General features: G+C 36.4%; 1 protein-coding gene across 1 annotated transcript in view; it reads left to right on the forward strand.

The window, feature by feature from the left end:
* Positions 1–1,316: 1,316 nt before the first annotated feature.
* LOC116746886 (disintegrin and metalloproteinase domain-containing protein 5-like) overlaps positions 1,317–21,738 on the forward strand; it is a 139,523-nt gene continuing 119,101 nt past the window's right edge. Inside the window, exons 1-7 of the mRNA XM_032618655.1 lie at positions 1,317–1,402; positions 1,909–1,988; positions 8,491–8,546; positions 10,921–10,999; positions 11,271–11,347; positions 12,159–12,333; positions 13,229–13,294. Coding sequence (XP_032474546.1) covers positions 1,387–1,402; positions 1,909–1,988; positions 8,491–8,546; positions 10,921–10,999; positions 11,271–11,347; positions 12,159–12,333; positions 13,229–13,294 — 549 coding nt within the window. The 5' untranslated portion in view covers positions 1,317–1,386. The remainder of the gene's footprint in view (positions 1,403–1,908; positions 1,989–8,490; positions 8,547–10,920; positions 11,000–11,270; positions 11,348–12,158; positions 12,334–13,228; positions 13,295–21,738) is intronic.

The following is a 21,738-nucleotide window of genomic DNA, read 5'->3' on the forward strand; positions in this document are numbered from 1 at the left end:
ATTTCCTCTAATTATTTTAAATTTTTTCTCTTCTGGAAAATGCTATTATTAACAGTTCTACTTCTATTCTCCTTATCTCTTAATTTTATTTTGGTATTTTCTATTTTTAAAAATCTTTTCTTGTTCCTTCCTGGGAGAGTTGGTCAATCGGATATTCCAAACTGCAAATCCACAAAGCAATAAGTATACATTCTACTATTTATTCCAACACTGTGACTTTATTTCTTGCCACTTGATTCTTTTTAAAGATTATTTGTTACTGTTCTATTCTGCTAGTAACTTCTCTTGGTTTTTCGGGACAGCCAAGCAGTTTCAAAGTGAACTTATAGACATGATTTCAACATTTGTTAAAGCAAACTTATAGCCAGGATCGAGTATGGCTGTATTTTAATGTATTTAATGTGATGTGGGCTAGGAATCTGCGAAGGAAAGAACGCCTACAGACGTCAAGAAATCAAACTGTTCTTGGTCCTAATAGAGGCAAGAACGTACAAAGGGCTAGGTAAACACGTAAAAACTAGGGACTGCAAGATTACAGAGTGTGGCAATAATAACTTAGGGTACTAAGGAAGATTTTTTGGAAGAGTCTATATTCGGACAAGGATCGTATATGGGGTCTTCTGCATTCCATGGCTGTCTAGCAATGGCATATCCAACCATGAAATGTAGAGAAGCCACCGTGTTCGCACCAGTCTTTGCAAATACACGCCATTTTTGCCGCCTCCTGCGGTAAGTAATGTACTAGGAGGAACCTTGTTTGCTGTCGGTAACTTGAGCATTTCATCCTTGCTCCTTCTCTTCACTGGGATTAGAAATTACTTCAAAAACCGCCGGCCTAGGCTTCCCTGGTGGTGCAGTCGTTGAGAGTCCGCCTGCCGATGCAGGGGACATGGGTTCGTGCCCCGGTCCGGGAGGATCCATATGCCGCCGGAGCGGTTTGGGCCCGTGAGCCATGGCCGTTGAGCCTGCGCGTCCGGAGCCGTGCTCCGCAACGGGAGAGGCCACAACAATGAGAGGCCCGCGTACCGCAAAAAAAAAAAACCGCCGGCCTAAGGAAAAGACGCAAACAAAACCAGGCACCCCCTTCATCTGAGAACTGGAACTCGCGCGGCTTTTCCTTCCTTAACTAGGGACCGAAAGTTTTCCCCCCGCCCTACCCGCCCACCCGCGGCACGCTGGGCGCGCGCGCCCGCCGCGGCCCGAGGCCGCCGAGCGCTCCGCCGGCTTTTTCCTTCCGGCGCTTTCCCCGTGCGCCCCCTGCTGGCTCGCGTCTCGCTCCCGCGCTCCGCCCTCAGTCAGCGCAACGGTCGTCGCTGTTGGGCCAGCGCGGCTCCAGTAAGCGGAGCCATGTTCCTCTTGCTGGTTTGCTCACCGGCCTAGGCGGGCATGCACGGGGGCCACAGTGAGTCCAGAGACCGTTCCCCTCGCTTGTGTTCGGTCGGGGGGCTGCCCTCGTTGGTCCAGGGTCCAGGCCCAGTACTCCCTCCATCCCCTCGCCCCTCGCCCTCACCTCCCACAGCTCCCGACCCCTTGGCTCGAGGACTGCAGCTAAGGAGGCAGAGAGGCAGCCTCCGGGGGAAAATCTTTTCATTTCCGTGGGGTGGTTTCCTCTTGTCTGGAAAACGGACAGAAATGAAAGGTGTGGCCTTTTTCTACCTACAGCAGTCTAACTTTGTGTGTGTGTGTGTATGTGTGTGTGTGTATGTGTGTGTGTAGAGAATAAAAAGTTAAGATTTGACAAGGCTTAAGAAATTTATCCATAAGAATGACCGAAGGACAGCAGAAAGGAAAAGTAGATGCATAGATTATAAGAAAAACTTGGTAATGTAGAGAAACAAATGAATTGGGTTTAGAAATGAATAATGCAAGATTACAAGTATCACAGTAACTGCTTATTTTTTGTTTTAGATCCTCATAAAAGCTTTCTGCAGACCACAGTTCCTGAAAAGATTTCAACATCCGAGGCAATAGAACATCCAGAAACTAATGTAATTGGGAAAAAATATTTTTATTTCTTAAATTGTGTTAAGTTGCTTTTAATATCAAGACCCTAGTAGCTGAAGGTGGGCTCCAGCTCTGGAGGCACAGCTGACCACTCAGGCCAGGTTCACAGGGAGGAGCATTTTGATGTGTATTTGTGTGTGTGACCGTGTGTGTGTGTGTGTGTGTGTGTGTGTTTCTGTTGAGGACGAAGGATTCTAAGGAGGATCGGGGCCAGCACTAGGGGCCAGCACTAGGGAAAGGCAAGCAAAGTGCTTGACTCAGGTGCAGAATTAAAGGGAGTGGCAAAGAACTGGGATTAGGATGAGGCTGAATGAGGTTAGACCAGGTCAGATCCTGTCTTTCTTGAAGGTATTGATATTTTTTTCCATCACGGAAGTTTTGCATTAATTTTGATTGTTTAAAGTATTGCATTGAAGTAGTACTTATCTTGATTACTGAGTTTTCTGGGCCCCGCCCCTCGTCCTAGGCCTGCGGATTTGCCCTCAGCTACTTACCTCAACTTTCAGTTAGTCAGGGAAGAGCTGAAAGTGATCAGTGAGTGAAAGTGAGAAAGATGAGCTGATTTTTCAAGTTAAGAGACAGTCTGGGTCAGCTTTTCAGCCATAGCTTGGAGGGGGACAAATTTCTCCGTGTTGTGTTTAGAGGCCTCTAGATACCAATTAAATAAGCTTCCCACTCATTTTGCCTAGTTGTTACACTTTTTTTTTTTTCCCAATTGCATGTGGAGGTAAACTAATTTGGGAATGTCAAAAGTTCTTCATTTTGGCCAGTGTAATTTTAAATCATCTTGGGTAAAATGGACCCATTCAGATAGATATTTACAGGATGAGGGTCCACAGGTGTTAAACATAGGGCCAGCTGGTGTTACTTCTTTGATAGTGGCAGTGGATTTTAACTTGGCACTTGAAAATTTGCTTGCAATTTTGGAATCAAAAGGTATTTCTGGTAGTTGTGCATTCAGCTAGACGTTTGGGCAGAAAGACTGCTGGTACGCAGAGTGGAAAACCAGTACAGTGCCTGCTACAAGTCTTACATCTTCTTCCTCTGAATTTTTCTTAATCCCCCAAATTTGTTATATGACCGTCTTTGGTACTGTAGGAGGAAACCATTTATTTTTTTTGCCTAGCTGTTAGTATGTGCTGGTTTATATTTGACTTTCCACCATTTTTGATGTTTAGTGAACAATTGCAAACTGCACAAAGAGCTCCAAAAGGACTTTTTCCTCAGTTGAGGAGTTTCTACTGTTAGCAAATTCATTACAAAATTTGCACTTGCCTTTTGACATTTTGGGGTTTAAATATACACATATAAAAATATAGGTAGTAGTTCCAAACCATTTCAAAAAGAATTGAAAATATTGAATTTGAAAATCTTGCAGCTGTGTCAGTGAAACTCACATGTTCAAACTCATAACTAATCATAAATGAGCTGAACTGTTGAAAAGATTGTGAACCTGTGAACAAACTATAAACTGAACTTGATATGTTATTTTAAAAAATGGGGAATTTGCCTGTAAGGGCCAGTTGTAAACACAGTCTTTCTGAAGAAAGCCAGAGTTAATGTTATGTAAGGTTTTGGGAAGCCTGGTGTCAGGGAGCCATGGGCTTTCAGAAGTGAGTGTTCAGGTGCTGGCAGGCTCTCAGCTGTGTTAGTGCAGTTAGTACAGGAAGAGTACTTGCTGGTCTTCTCACTTTCAGAATCCTCATCAGTGCAGTGTCAGAGGAGGGAGGCACTTACTCCTATCTAGAAGCTGTGGCTGTCACTGACTGGCTGACTTTCAGAAACTTTGGGCTGTCATTGATTTGCTAACTTGCAGAAGCTAGTTATTTGAGTATGGCTCTTCTAGCCACATGACATTGGTAGTTTGATAGGGATTGCACTGAATCTGTAGATTGCCTTGGGTAGTATGGTCATTTTAACAATATTAATTCCTCGAATCCATGAACACAGTATATCTTTCCATCTGTTTGTGTCATTTTCAATTTCTCTCATCAGTGTCTTATGGTTTTCTGAGTACAGGTCTTTTACCTCCTTGGTTAGATTTATTCCTAGGTATTTTATTCTTTTTGATGCAATTGTAAGTTGGATTGTTTTCTTAATTTTTATTTCTGATAGTTTATTGTCAGTGTATAGAATGCAACAGATTTCTGTATATCAATTTTGTATCCTGCAACTTTACTGAATTCATTTATTAGTTCTAATAGTTTTTTGGTGGCCTCTTGATATTCTATATATAGTATCATGTTGTATGGAACAGTGACTGTTGTAGTTCTACCATTTCAATTTGATTTTCTTTTATTTATTTTTTGTCTGATTACTCTGGCTAGGCTTTCCAGTACTATGTTGAATAAAAGTGATGAGAGTGAGGATCCTTGCTTTTTTTCCTGGTCTTAGAGGAAAAGCTTTCAGTTTTTCACCACTGAGTATGTTAGCTGTGGGCTTGTCCGATATGGACTTTATTATGTTGAGGTATCATAAATGATGTTGAGTTTTGTCAAAAGCTTTTTCTGCATCTATTGAGATGATCATATGATTTTTACTCTTGAATTTGTTGATGTGGTGTATCACAATATTTGATTTGTAGATATTGAAATATCCTTGTATCTTTGACATAAATCCAATTTGACCATGGTGTATGGTCCTTTGAATATATTATTTAATTTGGTTTGCTGATATTTTGTTGAGGATTTTTGCCTCTGTTCATCAGTGATGTTGTCCTATAATTTTTTTGTGTGTGTGTGTGATGTCTTTGTCTGGTTTTGGTATCAGGCTGATGTTGGCTTCATAGAATAAGTTAGGGAGTGTTCCTTCCTCTTATTTTTTGGGACTAGTTTGAGAAGGACAAATGTTAACTCTTCTTTTAATGTTTGGTAGGATTCATCTGTGAAGCTATCTGGTCCTGGACTTTTGTTTGTTGGGAGTTTATTTAAATTACTGATTCAGTTCATTACAATTCTGTTCGTATTTTGTATTTCTTCTTGATTTAGTCTTGGTAGATTGTACATTTATAAGAATTTATCTATTTCTTCTGGATTGTCCATTTTATTGGTGCATAATTGTTCACAGTACTCTCATGATTTTTTGTAGCTCTGGTGTGTTTGTTATAACTGCTTTTTTATGTCTGATTTTATATGGGCCCTCATTTTTCTTGATGAGTGTGGCTAAAGTTTTATTGATTTCATTTATCTTTTCAAAGCACCAGCTCTTAGTTTCATGTTTTGTTTTTTTTTTAAGTCTCTATGTCATCTATTTCTGCTCTGATCTTTTCATTATCTTTCCTCATACTAACTTTGGGTTTTGTTTGTTCTTCTTTTTGTAGTTCCTTTAGGTGTAAGGTTAGGTTGCTTATTTGAGATTTTGTTTCCTGAGATAGGCTTGTATCACTAGAAACTTCCCTCTTAGAACTGCTTTTGCTGCATTCCATAGAATTTGGATCACTTTGTTTCCGTTTTCATTTGTCTCCAGGTATTTTTTGATTTCCTATTTGATTTCCGCAGTGACACATCAGTTGTTTAGTAGCATATTGTTCAGAATCTACGTGTTTGTGTTTTTTGCAGTTTTTTTCTCGTTCTGATTTCTAGTCTCATACCTCTGTGGTTGGGAAAAGAAATGCTTGATGTGATTTCAGTTTTCTCAAATTCACTGAGACTTGTTTTTGGCATAATATGTGACCTATTCTGGAGAGTGTTTCAAGTGCATTTGAAAAGAGTGTGTATTCTTTTGCTTTTGGATGTAATGTTCTGTAAGTATCTCTGAAGTGCATTTGTAATGTGTCATTTAAGGCCAGTGTTTCCTTATTACTTTTGTGTCTGTATTATTTGTCCACTGATGTAAGTGGAGTGTTAAAAACCTTACTGTTATTGTGTTACTCTCAATCCATCCTTTTGTGTTTGTTAGTATTTGCTTTAGGCATTGAGGTGCTCCCGTGCTGAGTGCATATATATTTACAATTGTTATATCTTCTTGTTGGCTTGACCCTTTTATCATCTGTGCCATTGGACTGTTTTTCCTATTTTGACCCATATTTCACTGCCTTAATTACCGTGGCTTTATCAGAAGTCTTAATATAAGTTAGTATAGGTACTCCTACTTTTCTTTCAAAACTTTAAAGGTGTCATTCCATTGCCTTCTGGTGTCCATTGTTTCAGTCGTAGAGTTACACATTATTTATTTATTTTTAAAATTTTATTTATTTTTTATACAGCAGGTTCTTAAGAGTTATCTATTTTATACATATTGGTGCATATATGTCAATCCCAGTCTCCCAATTCATCCCATCACCACCCGCCCCCCACCACTTTCCCCCCTTGGTGTCCATACGTTTGTTCTCTGTATCTGCCTCTATTTCTGCCTTGCAAGCCGGTTCACCTGTACCATTTTTCTAGATTCCACATATATGCGTTAATACACAAAATTTGTTTTTCTCTTTCTGACTTACTTCACTCTGTATGACAGTCTCTAGATCCATCCACACATAATTTATTAAGAATTATTTTGAAAGTAATGGGTCATTTTTCTCTTACTCATTTTTGAGTATGTTCTCTTTGTCTTTTGTTTTAAATGTTTGAGCATGACATGCCTAGGTTTACTTTCTTTGTGTTCATCCTGATTTGGAATAATAGAATATTTTGAGACTGTGGGTTGATACCTTTCATAAGCTTTGAAAGTATCAGCCATGAATTTTTAAAATGTCATTTCTTTCCTAGTCTTATCTTTATCATATTTTTTTGGACTATAATTACATAAGTGTTAGACATTTTTCATTGGTCACATTTCTCTTTTCTTTTTCATATTTTTCTCTCTGTGTTTCAATCTGGATATTTTCTACTGACCTATATTCCTGTCACTAATCTTATCCCCTGCTGTGTCTAATATTCTCTTATACCCTTTTATTGAATTTTTAATAACAGATATTGATTTTTTTCTTCTGTAAAATCAGAAATGTCTTTCTGATTTTAATTACTTTATTAAAGATTCTATACTTCTACTGAAATTCTCCATCTTCTCATTTTAATCATGGTCATTTTATAGATATTACTGTGGCTTTGTTATTATTCTCTATTTTTTATTTGTATTTTTTAAAATTTATCTTGTTCTTTAGCATTTGTTGTAATTTTTTAATGGAAAAAATGGTGTATTCATTTACTAGAGCTTCCGTAACAAAGAAACATGAACAGTGTGACTTAAACAACAGAAACTTACTGTCTCATAGTTTTGGAGGCTAGAAGTCCAAGATCAAGGTGTTCGCAGGGTTGGTTCTTTTAGGGACTTTGAGGGGTGGATCTGCTCCAGGCCTCTATTGTTAGCTTATAGATAGATGTCTTCGTATGAATCTTCATGTGGGATTCTCCTGTTGTGTATGTCTGTGTCCAAATTTACTTTTTTTTACAAGGATACCACTCACATTGGATTAGGGCCCACACTAATGACCTTAACTTGATTACCTCTGTAAAGGCCCTGTCTCTGAATAAGGTCACGTTCTGAGGGACTGAGGTTAGGAATTCACATGTAAATTTGGATGGAGGGGAACACAATTCCAAACAGTTGGATGAAAAGTTGTAGAAGCTCTGGATGATGTCTTTTTTGAGTTTTTCTCTCCTCTCAGTTTTGTACATTTCTTGTTAATTGCATCCTAGTTTTGTTGTTGTTTTGCTTTGTAAGACATGTGGATTTTAAATTTTATTGGTGCTATCATATTCCCCTTTATTTTTTCATCATATTTATTTAATAAGAAGGCATTTTTAGAGGGTGCAATTTTCAGGTCCCCTCAAGATTCCACTTAGACGTCTTTGTAGAGCGCCATTCAAATGATTCTTAGAACATTTATCTGCTGCAATGAATCTTGCTCTGTTATAGTAGAAAGTTAAAGAACTGAAAACTTTTAAATGGCTATTTCTCTTGCTAAAATAAGTTTTTTAAATTAACCAAATAAATAATTTAATGAATCTTATATTTTCTGTTATCTTCTAGAGGGTTCTCTAGACATGTCTCTGCCCTTCCTCTATCCTCTCCTACCTTCTATTCCAGAGGAATTTCATTGCTTGCATTCGATAAACAAAGTGCAATGGTACTTATTGTGTTATCGAGATATAGTCGATTTCTTGTAGTTCTGTCTTTTAGGAGTGTGTCTTCCAATGAGCAGGAAAATTTACTTCCCAGGAGGGCTGGGAGTAAGCAAGCAAAGGTTTCTCTCAAGTGAGGTGGGCATCTTGGCATTTGCCTTGGGCATGGTAAATTGGTGGTGTGTGTCTAAGCCAAAAGGTAATTATCAGCAAGCTTGTCCCTCAGATATGTGAGTAACGGTGAATAGGAGGCAATTCAATTCAGAATCCTGAAGATTCCAACATCCACATGGGAAGGGAAGCACATATGATAGCTATATATTGTTCCTAATTTTGTCAGTTTTAAGAGCATAACTTGAAGAAGACATTTTTGCATATATTATTTACAAGTGTTATTGAAATGTTTTTGGATGCTCATGTACAGGTTGCTTACATCATTACAATAGAAGGAAAACCATATTTTATCCATCTTAAAAAGCAGTAAGTATTTTATCTTTTCAAATTTTAATTTTTTGGTTTCTTGATTTTTAAAAATAATTACAAATAGGATTATTTCATTTTTTAAAACATCTTTATTGGGGTATAATTGCTTTACAATGGTGTGTTAGTTTCTGCTTTATAACAAAGTGAATCAGTTATACATATGCATATGTTCCTATATCTCTTCCCTCTCAATTCAAATGTATATTTGATACATATATACATTTGGTACCTATTGTATATCAGTTATTGGGTAAAGTCATAGGCATACAAAAGGCAATAAAACATGGATACAGGTAAATAATTTATAATATAGAAAGATATATTCAAACACATCAATAGAGAAATGGAGAACTGTTTTATAATGCGTTACTAAGATAAATGTGTAGATAGTATTCTTTGGAAATCAGAGAAGGCTTTTTGGAAAGAGATGACTTGAGCGAAGATAGTTAGCTCTGTGAAGAAGTGAGGTGGTGTTGGGGAACATTCTGATTCAAGGAAATCATGTGCAGGTTTGAGACAGACTGGATTTTTGTGGTGTGCAAAAAGTAGTGTGAATGACTGAAGGACATATTTATTGAGGATAGAAGTAAAACATTTTGGAAAAGTAGGCAGGAGCTGGACTGTAGAAGATCTAGAATGCCACGATAAGGGTATTAGAAGCCAAAATGTTTTTAAGCATGTACTTATATAGGTCCGTTGAGTCTTTATAGGCTGTTTCTGAGGGGGTAAAAGTGGAGGTAAGGTGTCTAATTGTATGATTATATAATAGTTTAGGTGAGTGATGATAGCAGCTTGAACAATGATCATAGCGCTGGAAAGAAAAATTCAGTAAACCTTGAGGATAGATTTGGTAGAATGGGAAACAGTGAGGAATCTTGGATAATTTAGTTGTTGCTTAAGAAAATTGGTAGATTATAGTGTAATAAAATGAGGGATATTAATGAAGGAGATATTTACGTGAGGAAGGAGTGAGTTTGGTTTGCATTGCTTATAAGATATTCAAGTGGGTTTTTTTTCCCTTAGGTATATGAATATAGGAATTTGAATCTCTAAGGAGAGATTGGCAATAGGGATATAGATTTAGCAGTAATCAATTTGGTGTAATTTTTTTTTAAGTGAGAGCTTACAGAGTGTTTACAAATATACTGGTGGCTAAAGACGGAATCTTGGGAAAGACCAATATTTCTCTTTTCGGTTCTACCGAAAGAGATCAAGCTAGAAGGGTCAGGGAGGTAGGAAGAGAAGCAGAAGAGTGATGTGTGATGTAAAATAAGTGATTAGAGTGAGTGGTCACAGTTTTCAAAATGATGCTAGAAGTCCAGTGCAATGATAATTTTAAAACTGTCTTTCGGATTTGACATTCTGGTGGTTATGAATCTTTTCCAGAGCAGTTCAGGGTGAGTAAGAATTGACAAAGCAAAGAAACTGTGTGTAGACCACTCTTTTGGTAAAATCTGTTGAGAATTGAAAATATGTAGGGAATAGCTAGAGGAGGACACAGGGCCAAGGGAGAGTTATTTAGGATAATAATGACTTGACAATAAACTTTTCAATAGTGTTAAGATAAAAACCAGTAGAGAGGAAGAGTTTGAAATTACAGTACCAATAAAGTATGTATCTTCAATACATGGTGCAGAATAGGACGCATAGCACAAGTGTTTGCTTTGAACAAAAGAAGTAGTCGTTCTCTGGGAATAAATATAAGGAGTGAGGATGGGTACAGGTGATCTGATGAGGTGACATGGAAGTTATTGAGATGATTGACAGGAGCGGTGTCAAGTTTCTGAATAATTACTAAGGAGAATGAAAGAAAATTCAGACCCAGGTTATTGGGAAGAATTGGTACTTAGTTAAGCTTAGTGAATATGAATTTGTAGTGATGCTAAAAAATCTTTCAAAATTCTGTCCTAACCCTACATTTTAATTTTGAGATTCAAGTTTAAAATCTGGAATTAATGAGCAATAATGACAGAGAATTGAAAGTTCTTTGTTGGAAATTGAGACCTATGTTATTTCGCTATTTGATATTTCTAGCAATTTAGGTCGTTCATTATCATGCATTTTAGTATTATGTGTCACTATAATTAAAATGCCTCCCTCTGCCCCTAATTTTTTTTTTTTTTTTTTTTGCGGTACGCGGGCCTCTCACTGTTGTGGCCTCTCCCGTTGCGGAGCAACAGGCTCCGGACGCGCAGGCTCAGTGGCCTCTGCCCCTAATTTATTGTAAATGACAAGCATTGGGGCAATAGGATATGCCAAGATAATGCACTACTTTAAATTTCTCCCTCAAAAGGAAAATTTGTATTATGAAGAATAATTTTTCTATGTCTTCTGTTCACAATTTGACCATGTTTTGGTGATTTCTGCCTAGATCATTTTTATCTTCAGCTTCTGTTGTTTATTCTTATGACAAAGATGACACCCAACATTCTCAGCCTTTGTTAGCTCAGGTAAGACTTAGGTATTTTGTTACAGATTTCTTTTTCTGGATTTTCTTTAAAAATACAAATATTATGCAAGTTTAGAATATTATTTTACACATTCACTGAAATCGAATAATGTGGACTAGTTCTTATTTCTACCTGGCACAACTTCATTGGGTAATGGCCACTCATATTAAAGTACTAAGGTAGTGAAAGTAAAAGGTATAAGTGAGATATCTGGGATGTCCATTTCAAAAAGAACTTATCCATTTGTTTTTCTCTGTGTATTTTTTTTCAGATGGATTGCAATTATCATGGATATGTTGCAGGTTTTCCAAATTCTCTTGTATCCCTCAACATTTGTTCAGGACTCAGGTTGTAGCCTCTTTAAAGACATTCCATTTGCCAGTACTAGATCTTGCCAGTCTATAAGTTGATCCTTTATGTATCTTTTCTAGTTCTACAGTCACCTTTGTTATTTCAATTCCCAAAGGCGTGAACCAGAATTACTGATAAAATAAAGTGTGTCACCCCGGCAGCATCCATTCCAGATGGGAGGCTACTTGTTGATTCTAACAGGATATGCTGCTTGAGGCTTTGAGCAATCTTGAGTGTGGGAGGTGCTGATTGGGTCTCTCCATACTAATCTAGTTTTCCCAAATTCTTTATGTTTTAACTCGTGTCTTAATTTCCTAGAATGGTTGACAGTGTGGAATGCCTGAGTCTGACAGGTACTTTGGCTCTGCTCATAGTCTTTCTTAGGCGCATAGCACCTTTAACTCAGCCACACAGATAAATGATTTAAGACGTGAAGTGTCAGAGGAGAGGTAGAGATTTCAAAGAGAAGAAAAGGACCTAAGACCAAGGAAAAGAGTGTCTATGGCTCCTAAAGGTTGGCTTAGAAAATCAACACCCTAGGTAGAGGTCTTAACCCCTTTAAGCACATGGATGCATGCCACTAACCTTCTTTCTTTAAGATAATCAAAATATTTTTATTAGAATATTTGTAATAAAAAGCCATACATATCCTGTGTTATTACTGGTCCAGTTCTGGAGCAACACCTCAAAGAATAAAGAGATAAATAGAAAAATAAAGTGACTTTAAATGTAAAAAAATTTTTGGCCAACATTTCTCATAGTTTCAGTAGAATCATATCAGATTTGTTTTGATTATTTTAACATACAGGGGAATATTGCAGTTTAAAAACATCTCATATGGAATTGAACCAATGGAAGCTGTATCAGGATTCATGCACATGATTCATGAAGAAAAAAATGATATAACTAATATTCCTCTGTTATGGGAAAATGACACTTATATCTATGATAGCTCACAGTATCAAGTCAGAAAAAGTTCAGAAGTAAGTGTGGACTGTTTAATTTAAAATTTTTCAGTATAATTTTATGAAATAAAAAATACTTTCAGAGCAAAATATGGTGATATGCAAATTTTAAATTTGTTTTACTTTTTCATGATGGCTCTACATGACTTTTCAAATGGATGGAGAATGAAATTAAGTTCTTTGTTATGCTTGTTGTTAGGTGAAAGTTTAGCAAAAACTTAGGTAATCTTGGAAACAGATATGTGAATATAAGATTAAATAAAGCAAAAACCTAATTTTCTTGTGTGGGCATTTGGATAATTAATGTAAATTATTTCTTTTCCTCAATTATTCTGGTAATTTAGGTGAAAATAATATGTGATGTAGATTTCTAAATGAGTCTTTGTTAATGTGAGAATTCAGAAATGAATAATATCAGTGGCTTACATAAGGTACATGTAAAGCGAACTGATGAATTCTTCCTCCACAAAGACCTGTAAGCTGCCATAAATAACTTTCCTGGCTCTAGTGAACTGCCCATGATTGTAAAGTTTAGTAATATTTTTCTAAGCTACATTGTTTGTCAAAAGTAGTTCTAATAATTGGTTGCAGAAAATCTGTGCACATGGAAGATTACTATGAAAAATTATCATAAGGCTAAGGAAAGTTATAAACTTAATATTTCTAATTTCAGCTACTGCAAAAATCGAAATATACCTGGGTTCTTGTATAGCTTGGAGTCTCATTGAAAATTCTTATTAATCACAGGCATGCTTTGGACTGGAATTTTCTGAATAGTACATAAATTTTGTAGTTGAAAATCAGCTTAATATTTGATCAGTATCAACTCGTCTCTCAGTTTATCTCTGAACGTAATTTCAATAGAAGGCAAATTTTTGGAAATTTCTCAAGACTCATGTTGTATGTTTTTCAGAGACCTGGCTATTTCAAGTTATTCCCCCGATATCTTGATATGTATATTATTGTGGATAAAAATCTGGTAGGTTCTTTTTTTTGCATTGTTATTTTTAAATGATTTAACAATCGTCTTTAACCTGATTTCAAGGATATAATAAAAATTTTAAAACCATTTTTTGATAAAAGTTTATTTTGCTTTTGCAGTGAATGCTTAAAAATTATGAATACACCAAGTTTTTGTTAATTCATTTATTTTGTATTCTGGGCTCTCTAACTGCTTTTGTAAAGTGAACTATCTTTTCATTTTCTGAAGCTTGCCAGCTATTTTTCTTTTTTTCAAAAGGACTACATCCTCAGTGGAAGCATAGATTAGAACTCCTCCAAACCCTACCCCCGCACACAATAATATCTAATTGCCTAAGCCTAATTAGAAGGGTAGTCTACAAAGCAAATATGCCACTCCTTCTAAGCAAAGGGAGAAAACAAGTTATATGTTTTGTTCTAGCTAAGTTCTAGGGGAACAAGTTATGTTTTGTTCTCCTAAGTTCAAGGTAAATGAAATGACAGAAAATGAACAAAATTCTCATATTGAGGATGCATGACTGTACTTCAGGTCTTGTATAGGTTTGGGTTTTGAATTTATACAGCATGGGCAATTAGTAGATTCTAAGCTATGAGGCTACATTTGTCCCAGGTTGGTAGATCTGAGGGCAGCTGATGGAGGCAAGTAGTATTTCTCTCTGGAGGAATGCAACTTCAAGCAGGATTCCTGCAGATTAATATCAGCCATATATGAGCTCAAAATCCATAAGAGACTTAGCCACCATGTACAAGGGTTAGCAAAACAAAAGCTCATAGATTAGACCCACAAAATTTTGAGATATTAAAATTTTAAGATATGAGTTATAAAATAAAGATATTTTTTCCCATAAGGAAGTCATTGGTTCTGAAGAGGTGAATATGAGGCAGGGAAGCTGAGCTAACTCTTGGCAGAGGTGACAAAAATTGAAGTGTATGACTCATTAAAGAGTTGATAGGTTTTTTAGCGTGGCTAAGCTGACCCAGTACAAAGTCAACACATACACTAAAATCACATTCTTACAAAATGACAAGGCAATTAGAAGTAGGAAAGCAGAATTTTAATCATAATCAAAAAAAGGAAAGCAATAAAGAGAAAGAAAAATGTACATTAAACTTTTGTTTCATAAATGTGGAACAAATTAAAAGCTAATTAAGATAAAATATTTCAACTCAAATATGTAAGTAATTATATTAGATATAGAGGGATTAAGTACTGCAGTTAAAATCCAAAGATAAAGTTTAATTAAAAGCAAAGACAGAGTATGATATAAGACACACACACACACACACACACACACACACACACGTACATACTCGCTCTGCTTACAACTGACGTCAAAAATATATGTCATGAAAGTAAAAGATTATAAAAAATATACCATAAAAATATTCTAAAAACCTGTTTAGCTAGATTAATATCAGACAAAGTAGACTTTAAGATAAGTGTAAATTATCTCTTACTGTGTAGCATACCACTCCAAAATTTAGTGGCCTAAACCAATAACCATTTATTTATTTGGTTGGTAGCCCAGAGATGTTTTTGGACTTTTATCAATCTCAGACCCTTTTTATCTAATCTGGTGGCCTTTTATTGATACAGTATCTTAAAACCTTTGTAGTCTTCTTTCTTTTCTCTTCTCTTTTTTTTTCTTTTTACAGGATTACTTTTTAACCACCTGTTTTTCCTCACACAGAGAATGTTCTTTACTGAGATTTCAAAGGCATAGAAATACAGTTTAAAAGGTTTCAACAACTTTTTTTTTTTTTGCGGTTTGCGGGCCTCTCACTGCTGTGGCCTCTCCCGCCATGGAGCACAGGCTCCGGATGCGCAGGCTCAGCGGCCATGGCCCACGGGCCCAGCCGCTCCGCGGCATACGGGATCCTCCCGGACCGGGGCACGAACCCATGTTCGCTGCATCGGCAGGCCGACTCTCAACCACTGCGCCACCAGGGTAGCCCCTGAACAACTTCCTTTAAACAAAATATACGTTGCTATGTGGTTACCAGTGGCAGGTATGAGGATTAACTGCAACCTTTGTGAAACCCAGTAGGGAGCTTGCAAAAGAAGTTCTAGTGCCTTTTCTTGAAATAGCCCACCAGTGTGAAATCACCTATTTCTTGAATTGTTTTCTAATGAAGGAGTACAGAGTATTATGTTTTCTTAGCATAATGTCCTAAAGTTTTATCCATGTTGTAACATGTGACAGCATGCCCTTCTTTTTTAAGGCTGCATAATATCCCACTGTGTACCTATACAATATTTTCTTTATCCAGTCACTTGTTAATGGACGTTTGAGTTTCTTCCACCTTTTGGCTATTGTGAATAATGATGCAAGGAACATGAATGTGTAAATATTTCTTGGGATCTTTCTTTTTTAAATGTTTGATAGAAGATTTTAGTGAATCTACTTGGTCCTGAATTTTACTTTATTATGTGGTTTTTGATTACTGATTCATTTTCATTACTTACTCATTATTGATCTAGTAATATCTTTAATATTTTTGTGTATTTCAGTCTTGGTAGGTGTTAGGTTTCTAGGAGTTTATGTTTTTTATGTTATGCAATTAGCATATAATTATTCATAGTAGTCTCTTATAATCCTTTTATTTTTGTGGTATCAGTTGTAATGTCCTCATTTCATTTCTAATTTTAGTTATTTGTATCTTCTGTTTAAAAATTTTTTTTAATTTTATACTGAAGTATAGTTAATTTACAATGTTGTGTTAGTTTCAGGTGTACAGCCAAGTGGTTCAGTTATACATATACATATATCTATTCGTTTTCAGATTCTTTTCCTATATAGGTTATTACAAGATACTGAATATAATTCCCTGTGCTATGCAGTAGGTCCTTGTTGATTATCTACTTTATATATAGTAGTGTGTATATGTTAATTCCAAACTCCTAATTTATCCCTCCCCACCTTTCCCTTTTGGTAACCATAAGTTTGTTTTCTAAGTCTATGATTCTGGTTCTGTTTTCTAAATAAGTTCATTGGTACTGTTTTTTTTAGATTCCACATATGTGTCTTATCATATATTTGTGTTTCTCTGTCTGACTTCACTTAGAATAACAATTTCCTGGTCTATCCATGTTGCTGCAAAGGGCATTATTTCATTCTTTTTATGGCTGAGTAATATTGCATTGTATATATGTACCACATCATCTTTATCCATTCATCTGTTGTTGGACATTTAGGTTGCTTCCATGTCTTGACAATTGTAAATAGTGCTGCAGTGAACATTGTGGTGCATGTATCTTTTTGAATTATGGTTTTCTCTGGATATATATGCCCAGGAGTGGGATTGCTGGATCATATGTTAGCTCTCTTTTTAGTTTTTTAAGGAACCTCCATATTGTTCTTCCATAGTGGCTGCACCAATTTACATTCCCACCGATGATGTAGGAGGGTTCCCTTTTCTCTACACCCTCTTCAGCATTTATTGTTTGTAGACCTTTTGATGATGGCCATTCTGACTGGTGTGAGGTGATACCTCATTGTAGTTTTGATTTACATTTCTCTAATAATTAGCGATGTTGACCATCTTTTCATGTACCTTTTGGCCATCTGTATGTCTTCTTTGGAGAAATGTCTATTTAGATCTTCTGCCCATTTTTTTTTTTTTTTTTGTGGTACGCGGGCCTCTTACTGTTGTGACCTCTCCTACTGTGGAGCACAGGCTCTGGACACACCGGCTCAGGTGCCATGGCTCACGGGCCCAGCCACACGGGCCCAGCCACTCCGCGGCATGTGGGATCTTCCCAGACCGGGCACGAACCTGTGTCCCCTGCATCGGCAGGTGGGACTGTCAACCACTGCGCCACCAGGCTGCCCATTTTGTTTGTGTTTATTGTTTTGATATTGAGCTGTTGTGAAGTGTTTGTATATTTTGGAGATTAATCTCTTGTCAGTCACATCATTTGCAAAAATTTCCTCCCATTCTGTGGGCTGTCTTCATTTTGTTGATAGTTTCCTTTGCTACGCAAAAGCTTTTAAGTTGAATTAGGTCCCAGTTGTTTTTGTTTTTATTTTTATTTTCATTACCCTAGGAAGTAGATCAAAAAAGATCTTGCTGCCATTTATGTCAAAGAGTGTTCTGCCTGTGTTTTCCTCTTACATTTTAGGTCTTTAATCCATTTTGAGTTCATTTTGCTGTATGGTGTTAGAGAAGTGTTCTTATTTCATTCTTTTGCACATGGCTGTCCACGTTTCCCAGCACCACTTACTGAAGAGGCTGTCTTTTCTCCGTTGTATATTCTTGCCTTCTTTGTTGTAAATTAATTGACCATAGGTGTGTGGGTTTATTTCTGGGCTTTCTGTCCTGTTCCATTGATGAATATTTCTATTTTTGTGCCAGTACCATACTCTTTTGATTAGTATAGCTTTGTAGCATTGTATGAAGTCAGGGTGCCTGATTCCTCTAGCTCCATTTTTGTTTCTCAGTATTGATTTGACTATTCAGGGTTTTTTGTGTTTTCCATACACATTTTAAGATTTCTTATTCTAGATATGCCAAAAAATGCCATTGGTAATTTGATAGGGATTGCATTAAATATGTAGATTGCCTTGGGTAGTATAGTCATTTTTGACAATATTGATTCTTCCAATCCAAGAACATGGTATATGATTCCATCTGTTTGTGTCATCTTTGATTTCTTTCTTCAGCGTCTTATAGTTTTCAGACTACAGGTCTTTTGCCTTTTTAGGTAGTTTTATACCTAGGTATTTTCTTCTTTTTAATGAGATGGTAAATGGGATTGTTTCCTTAGCTTCTCTTTCTGATCTTTTGTTGTTAGTGTATGGAAATGCAATAGATTTCTATGTAATTAGTTTTGTATCCTGCAACTTACCACATTCATTATTAGCTCTAGTAGTTTTCTGGTAGCATCTTTAGGATCCTCTGTGTATAGTATCATGTCATCTGGAAACAGTGACAGTTTTACTTCTTTCTTTTCCAGTTATGATTCCTTTTTGTTTCTTTTTCTTCTCTGATTCCCATGGCTAGCAACTATGTTGAATAAAAATGGCAAGAGTGGACATCCTTGCCTTGTTTCCTGGTCTTAGAGGAAATGCTTTCAGTTTTTCACTGTTGAGAATTGTGTTTGCTGTGGATCTGTCATATATGGCCTTTATTATGTTGAAGTATGTTCCCTCTATGCCCACTTTCTGGAGGGTTTTTGATCATAAATGGGTGTTGAATTTTGTCAAAAGCTTTCTCTGCCTCTATTGAGATGATCATATGGTTTTTATTTTCACTTTGTTTTTGTGGTGTATAACACTGATTGATTTGTGGATATTGAAGAATCCTTACATCCCAAGATAAATCCCACTTGACCATGGTGTATGATCTTTTTAATGTATTGTTGGATTTGGTTTGCTAGTGTTTTGTTGAGGATTTTTGCATCCATGTTCATCAGTGATATTGGCCTGTAAGTTTCTTTTTTTTTGTGGTATCTTTGTCTGATTTTGGTGTCAGGGTGATGATGGCCTCATGGAACGAGTTTCAGAGTGTTCATCCCTCTGCAATTTTTTGGGAATATTTTCAGAAGGATAGGTGTTAACTCTTCTCTAAATGTTTGATAGAATTCTCCTGTGAAGCCATCTAGTCCTAGACTTTTGTCTGTTGGGAGTTTTTAAATTACAGTTTCAATTTTCGGTACTTGTGATTGGTCTGTTCATGTTTTCTATTTCTTCTGCTCTCAGTCTTAGAAGGTGGTAGCTTTCTAATGAATTTTCCCATTTCTTCCAGGTTGTCCACTATAGTGATATATACTTGCTTTTAGTAGTCTGTTATGATCCTTTGTATTTCTGTGTTGTCATTTGTAACTTCTCTTTTTTCATTTTTAATTTTATTGATTTGAGCCCTCTCCTTTTTTTTTCCTCATGAGTATGGCTAAAGCTTTATCAATTTTATCTTTTCAAAGAACCAGCTTTTAATTTCATTGATCTTTTATTGTTTTCTTCTTCTCCATTTCATTTATTTTCTGCCTTGATCTTTGTGATGTTCTTTCCTCCTACTAACTTTGGGTTTTGTTTTTTTCTTCTTTCCCTAGTTGCTTTAGGTATAAAGTTAGGTTGTTTATTTGAGATTTTCTTGTTCCCTGAGGTAAGATAGTATTGCTATAAATTTGTCTCTTAGAACTGCTTTTGCTCTGTCCCATAGGTTTTGGATCATCGTGTTTCGTTTTCATTTGTCTCTAGGTATTTTTTGATTTCATTTTGATTTTTTCAATGATCCATTGGTTGTCTAGTAACATATTGTTTAGCCTCCACGTGTTTGTGTTTTTTTGCGGTTTTTTTCTTGTAGTTGATTTCTAATCTCATAGTGTTGTAGTCAGAAAAGATGTTTGATATGATTTCAGTTTTCTTAAATTTACTGAGGCTTGCCTTATGGCCCAAGATGTGACCTATCCTCAAGAATGTTCCATGTGCACTTGAGAAGAATGTGTATTTGCTGCTTTTCGATGGAACACTGTATAGATATCAATTAAGTCCACCTGATCTAATGTGTCACTTAAGGGCTGTGTTTCCTCATTGATTTTCTGTCTGGATTATCTCTCCATTGATGTAACTGGGGTGTTAAAGTCCCCCACTATTATTGTGTTACTATCAATTTCTCCTTTTATATCTTTTAACATTTGCCTTATATATTGAGGTGCTCCTGTGTTGTGTGCATATGTACAACTGTTATATCTTTCTCTTGGATTGATCCCTTGATCATTATGTAGTGTCCTTCTTTGTCTCCTGTAACAGTCTTTATTTTAAAGTCTATTTTGTCTGATATGAGTATTGCTATTGCAGCTTCCTTTTGATTTCCATCTGCACGGAATACCTTTTTTCCATCCCCTCACTTTCAGTCTGTACAGGTTTCTAGATCTGAAGTGAGTGTCTTGTAAACAGCATATACATGGGTCTTTTTTTTATATCTGTTCAGCCAGTCTATGTCTTTTGGTTGGAGCATTTAATTCATTTACATTTAAGATAATTACCAATATGTATATTTTTATTGCCATTTAAAAAATTGTTTTGGATTTTTTTGTAAGCTGTTTTTCTTCCTTTTCTGTTTTGTTCTCTTTTGTGATTTGATGACTATGTTTAATATTGTGTTTGGATTCCTTTTTATTTTTTGTGTGTATATCTAATGTAGTTTTTTGGTTTATGGTTTCCATGAGGTTTTGATACAGTGGTCTATATATATATAAGTTTGTTTTAAGTTGGTTGACTGTTAATTTCAAGTGCATTTCCAATATCCTGAATTTGTATTCTCCTCTTCTCATGATTGCTTGTTTTGATATCATATTTTTGTGTGGATGATTTCTTGACTATGCTACATGTTTGCCTTTACAGGTGAGCTTTCCCATTTGTTTTCTTTTTTCTAGTTGTTGCCTTTTCCTTTCCGCCTAGAGTTTTTCCTTTAGCATTTGTTGTAAAACTGGTTTGGTGGTGCTGAATTCTTTTGCTTGTCTGTAAAGCTGTTGATTTCTCTGTCAAATCTGAATGAGAGCCTTGCTGGGTAGAGTATTCTTGGTTATAGGTTTTTCCCTTTCATCACTCTAAATACATTGTGCTACGCCCTTCTGGCCTGCAGAGTTTCTGCTGAAAAATAAGTTGATAATTTTATGGCGATTCCTTTGTATGTTTTTTGTTGCTTTTCCTTTGCTGCTTTTAAGATTTTCTCTTTGTCTTTAATTTTTGTCAGTTTGATTAATATGTGTCTCAGCGTGTTCCTCCTTGGTTTTGCCCTGTATGGGACTCTCTGCCCTTCCTGGAGTTGGGTGACTTCTTTCCCGTATTAGGGAAGTTTTTGGCTCTTATCTCTTTGAATATTTTCTCAGGACCTTTCTCTCTTTTCTCCTTCTGGGACCCCTATAATGCGAATGCTGGTTTGTTTAATGTTGGCCCAGAGGTCTCTTAGACTGTCCTCATTTCTTTTCATTCTTTTTTTCTTTATTCTGTTTTGTGGCAGTGATTTCCACCATTCTGTCTTCCAGCCCACTTATCTGTTCTTCTGCCTCTTTTATCTTGCTATTGATTCCTTCTAGTGTATTTTTCTTTTCAGTTATTGTATTGTTCAACTCTCTTCTTTAGATCTTCTTGATCTTTCTTAAACATTTCTTGTATCTTCTTATTCTGTGCCTCCATTCTTTTTTGAAATCTTGTATCGTCTTTACTATCATTACTCTGAATTATTTTTTCAGGTAGATTGCCTATCTCCACTTCACTTAGTTGTTTTTCTGGGGTTTTATCTTGTTCCTTTGTCTGGAACATATTCCTCTGCCATCCCATTTTGTCTGACTTTATGTGTTTGTGGTCTCTGTTCGAGAGCCTACAGGATTGTAGCTCCGCTTCCTTCTGGTGTCTATTCCCTGGTGAGTGAGGCTGTTCTAAGAGGCTTGTGCAGGCTTCCTTGTGGGAGGGCCTGGTTCCTGCCCACAGGTGTGTG

Source organism: Phocoena sinus, chromosome 21 (assembly GCF_008692025.1).
Source record: "Phocoena sinus isolate mPhoSin1 chromosome 21, mPhoSin1.pri, whole genome shotgun sequence".
Taxonomy (NCBI): domain Eukaryota; kingdom Metazoa; phylum Chordata; class Mammalia; order Artiodactyla; family Phocoenidae; genus Phocoena; species Phocoena sinus.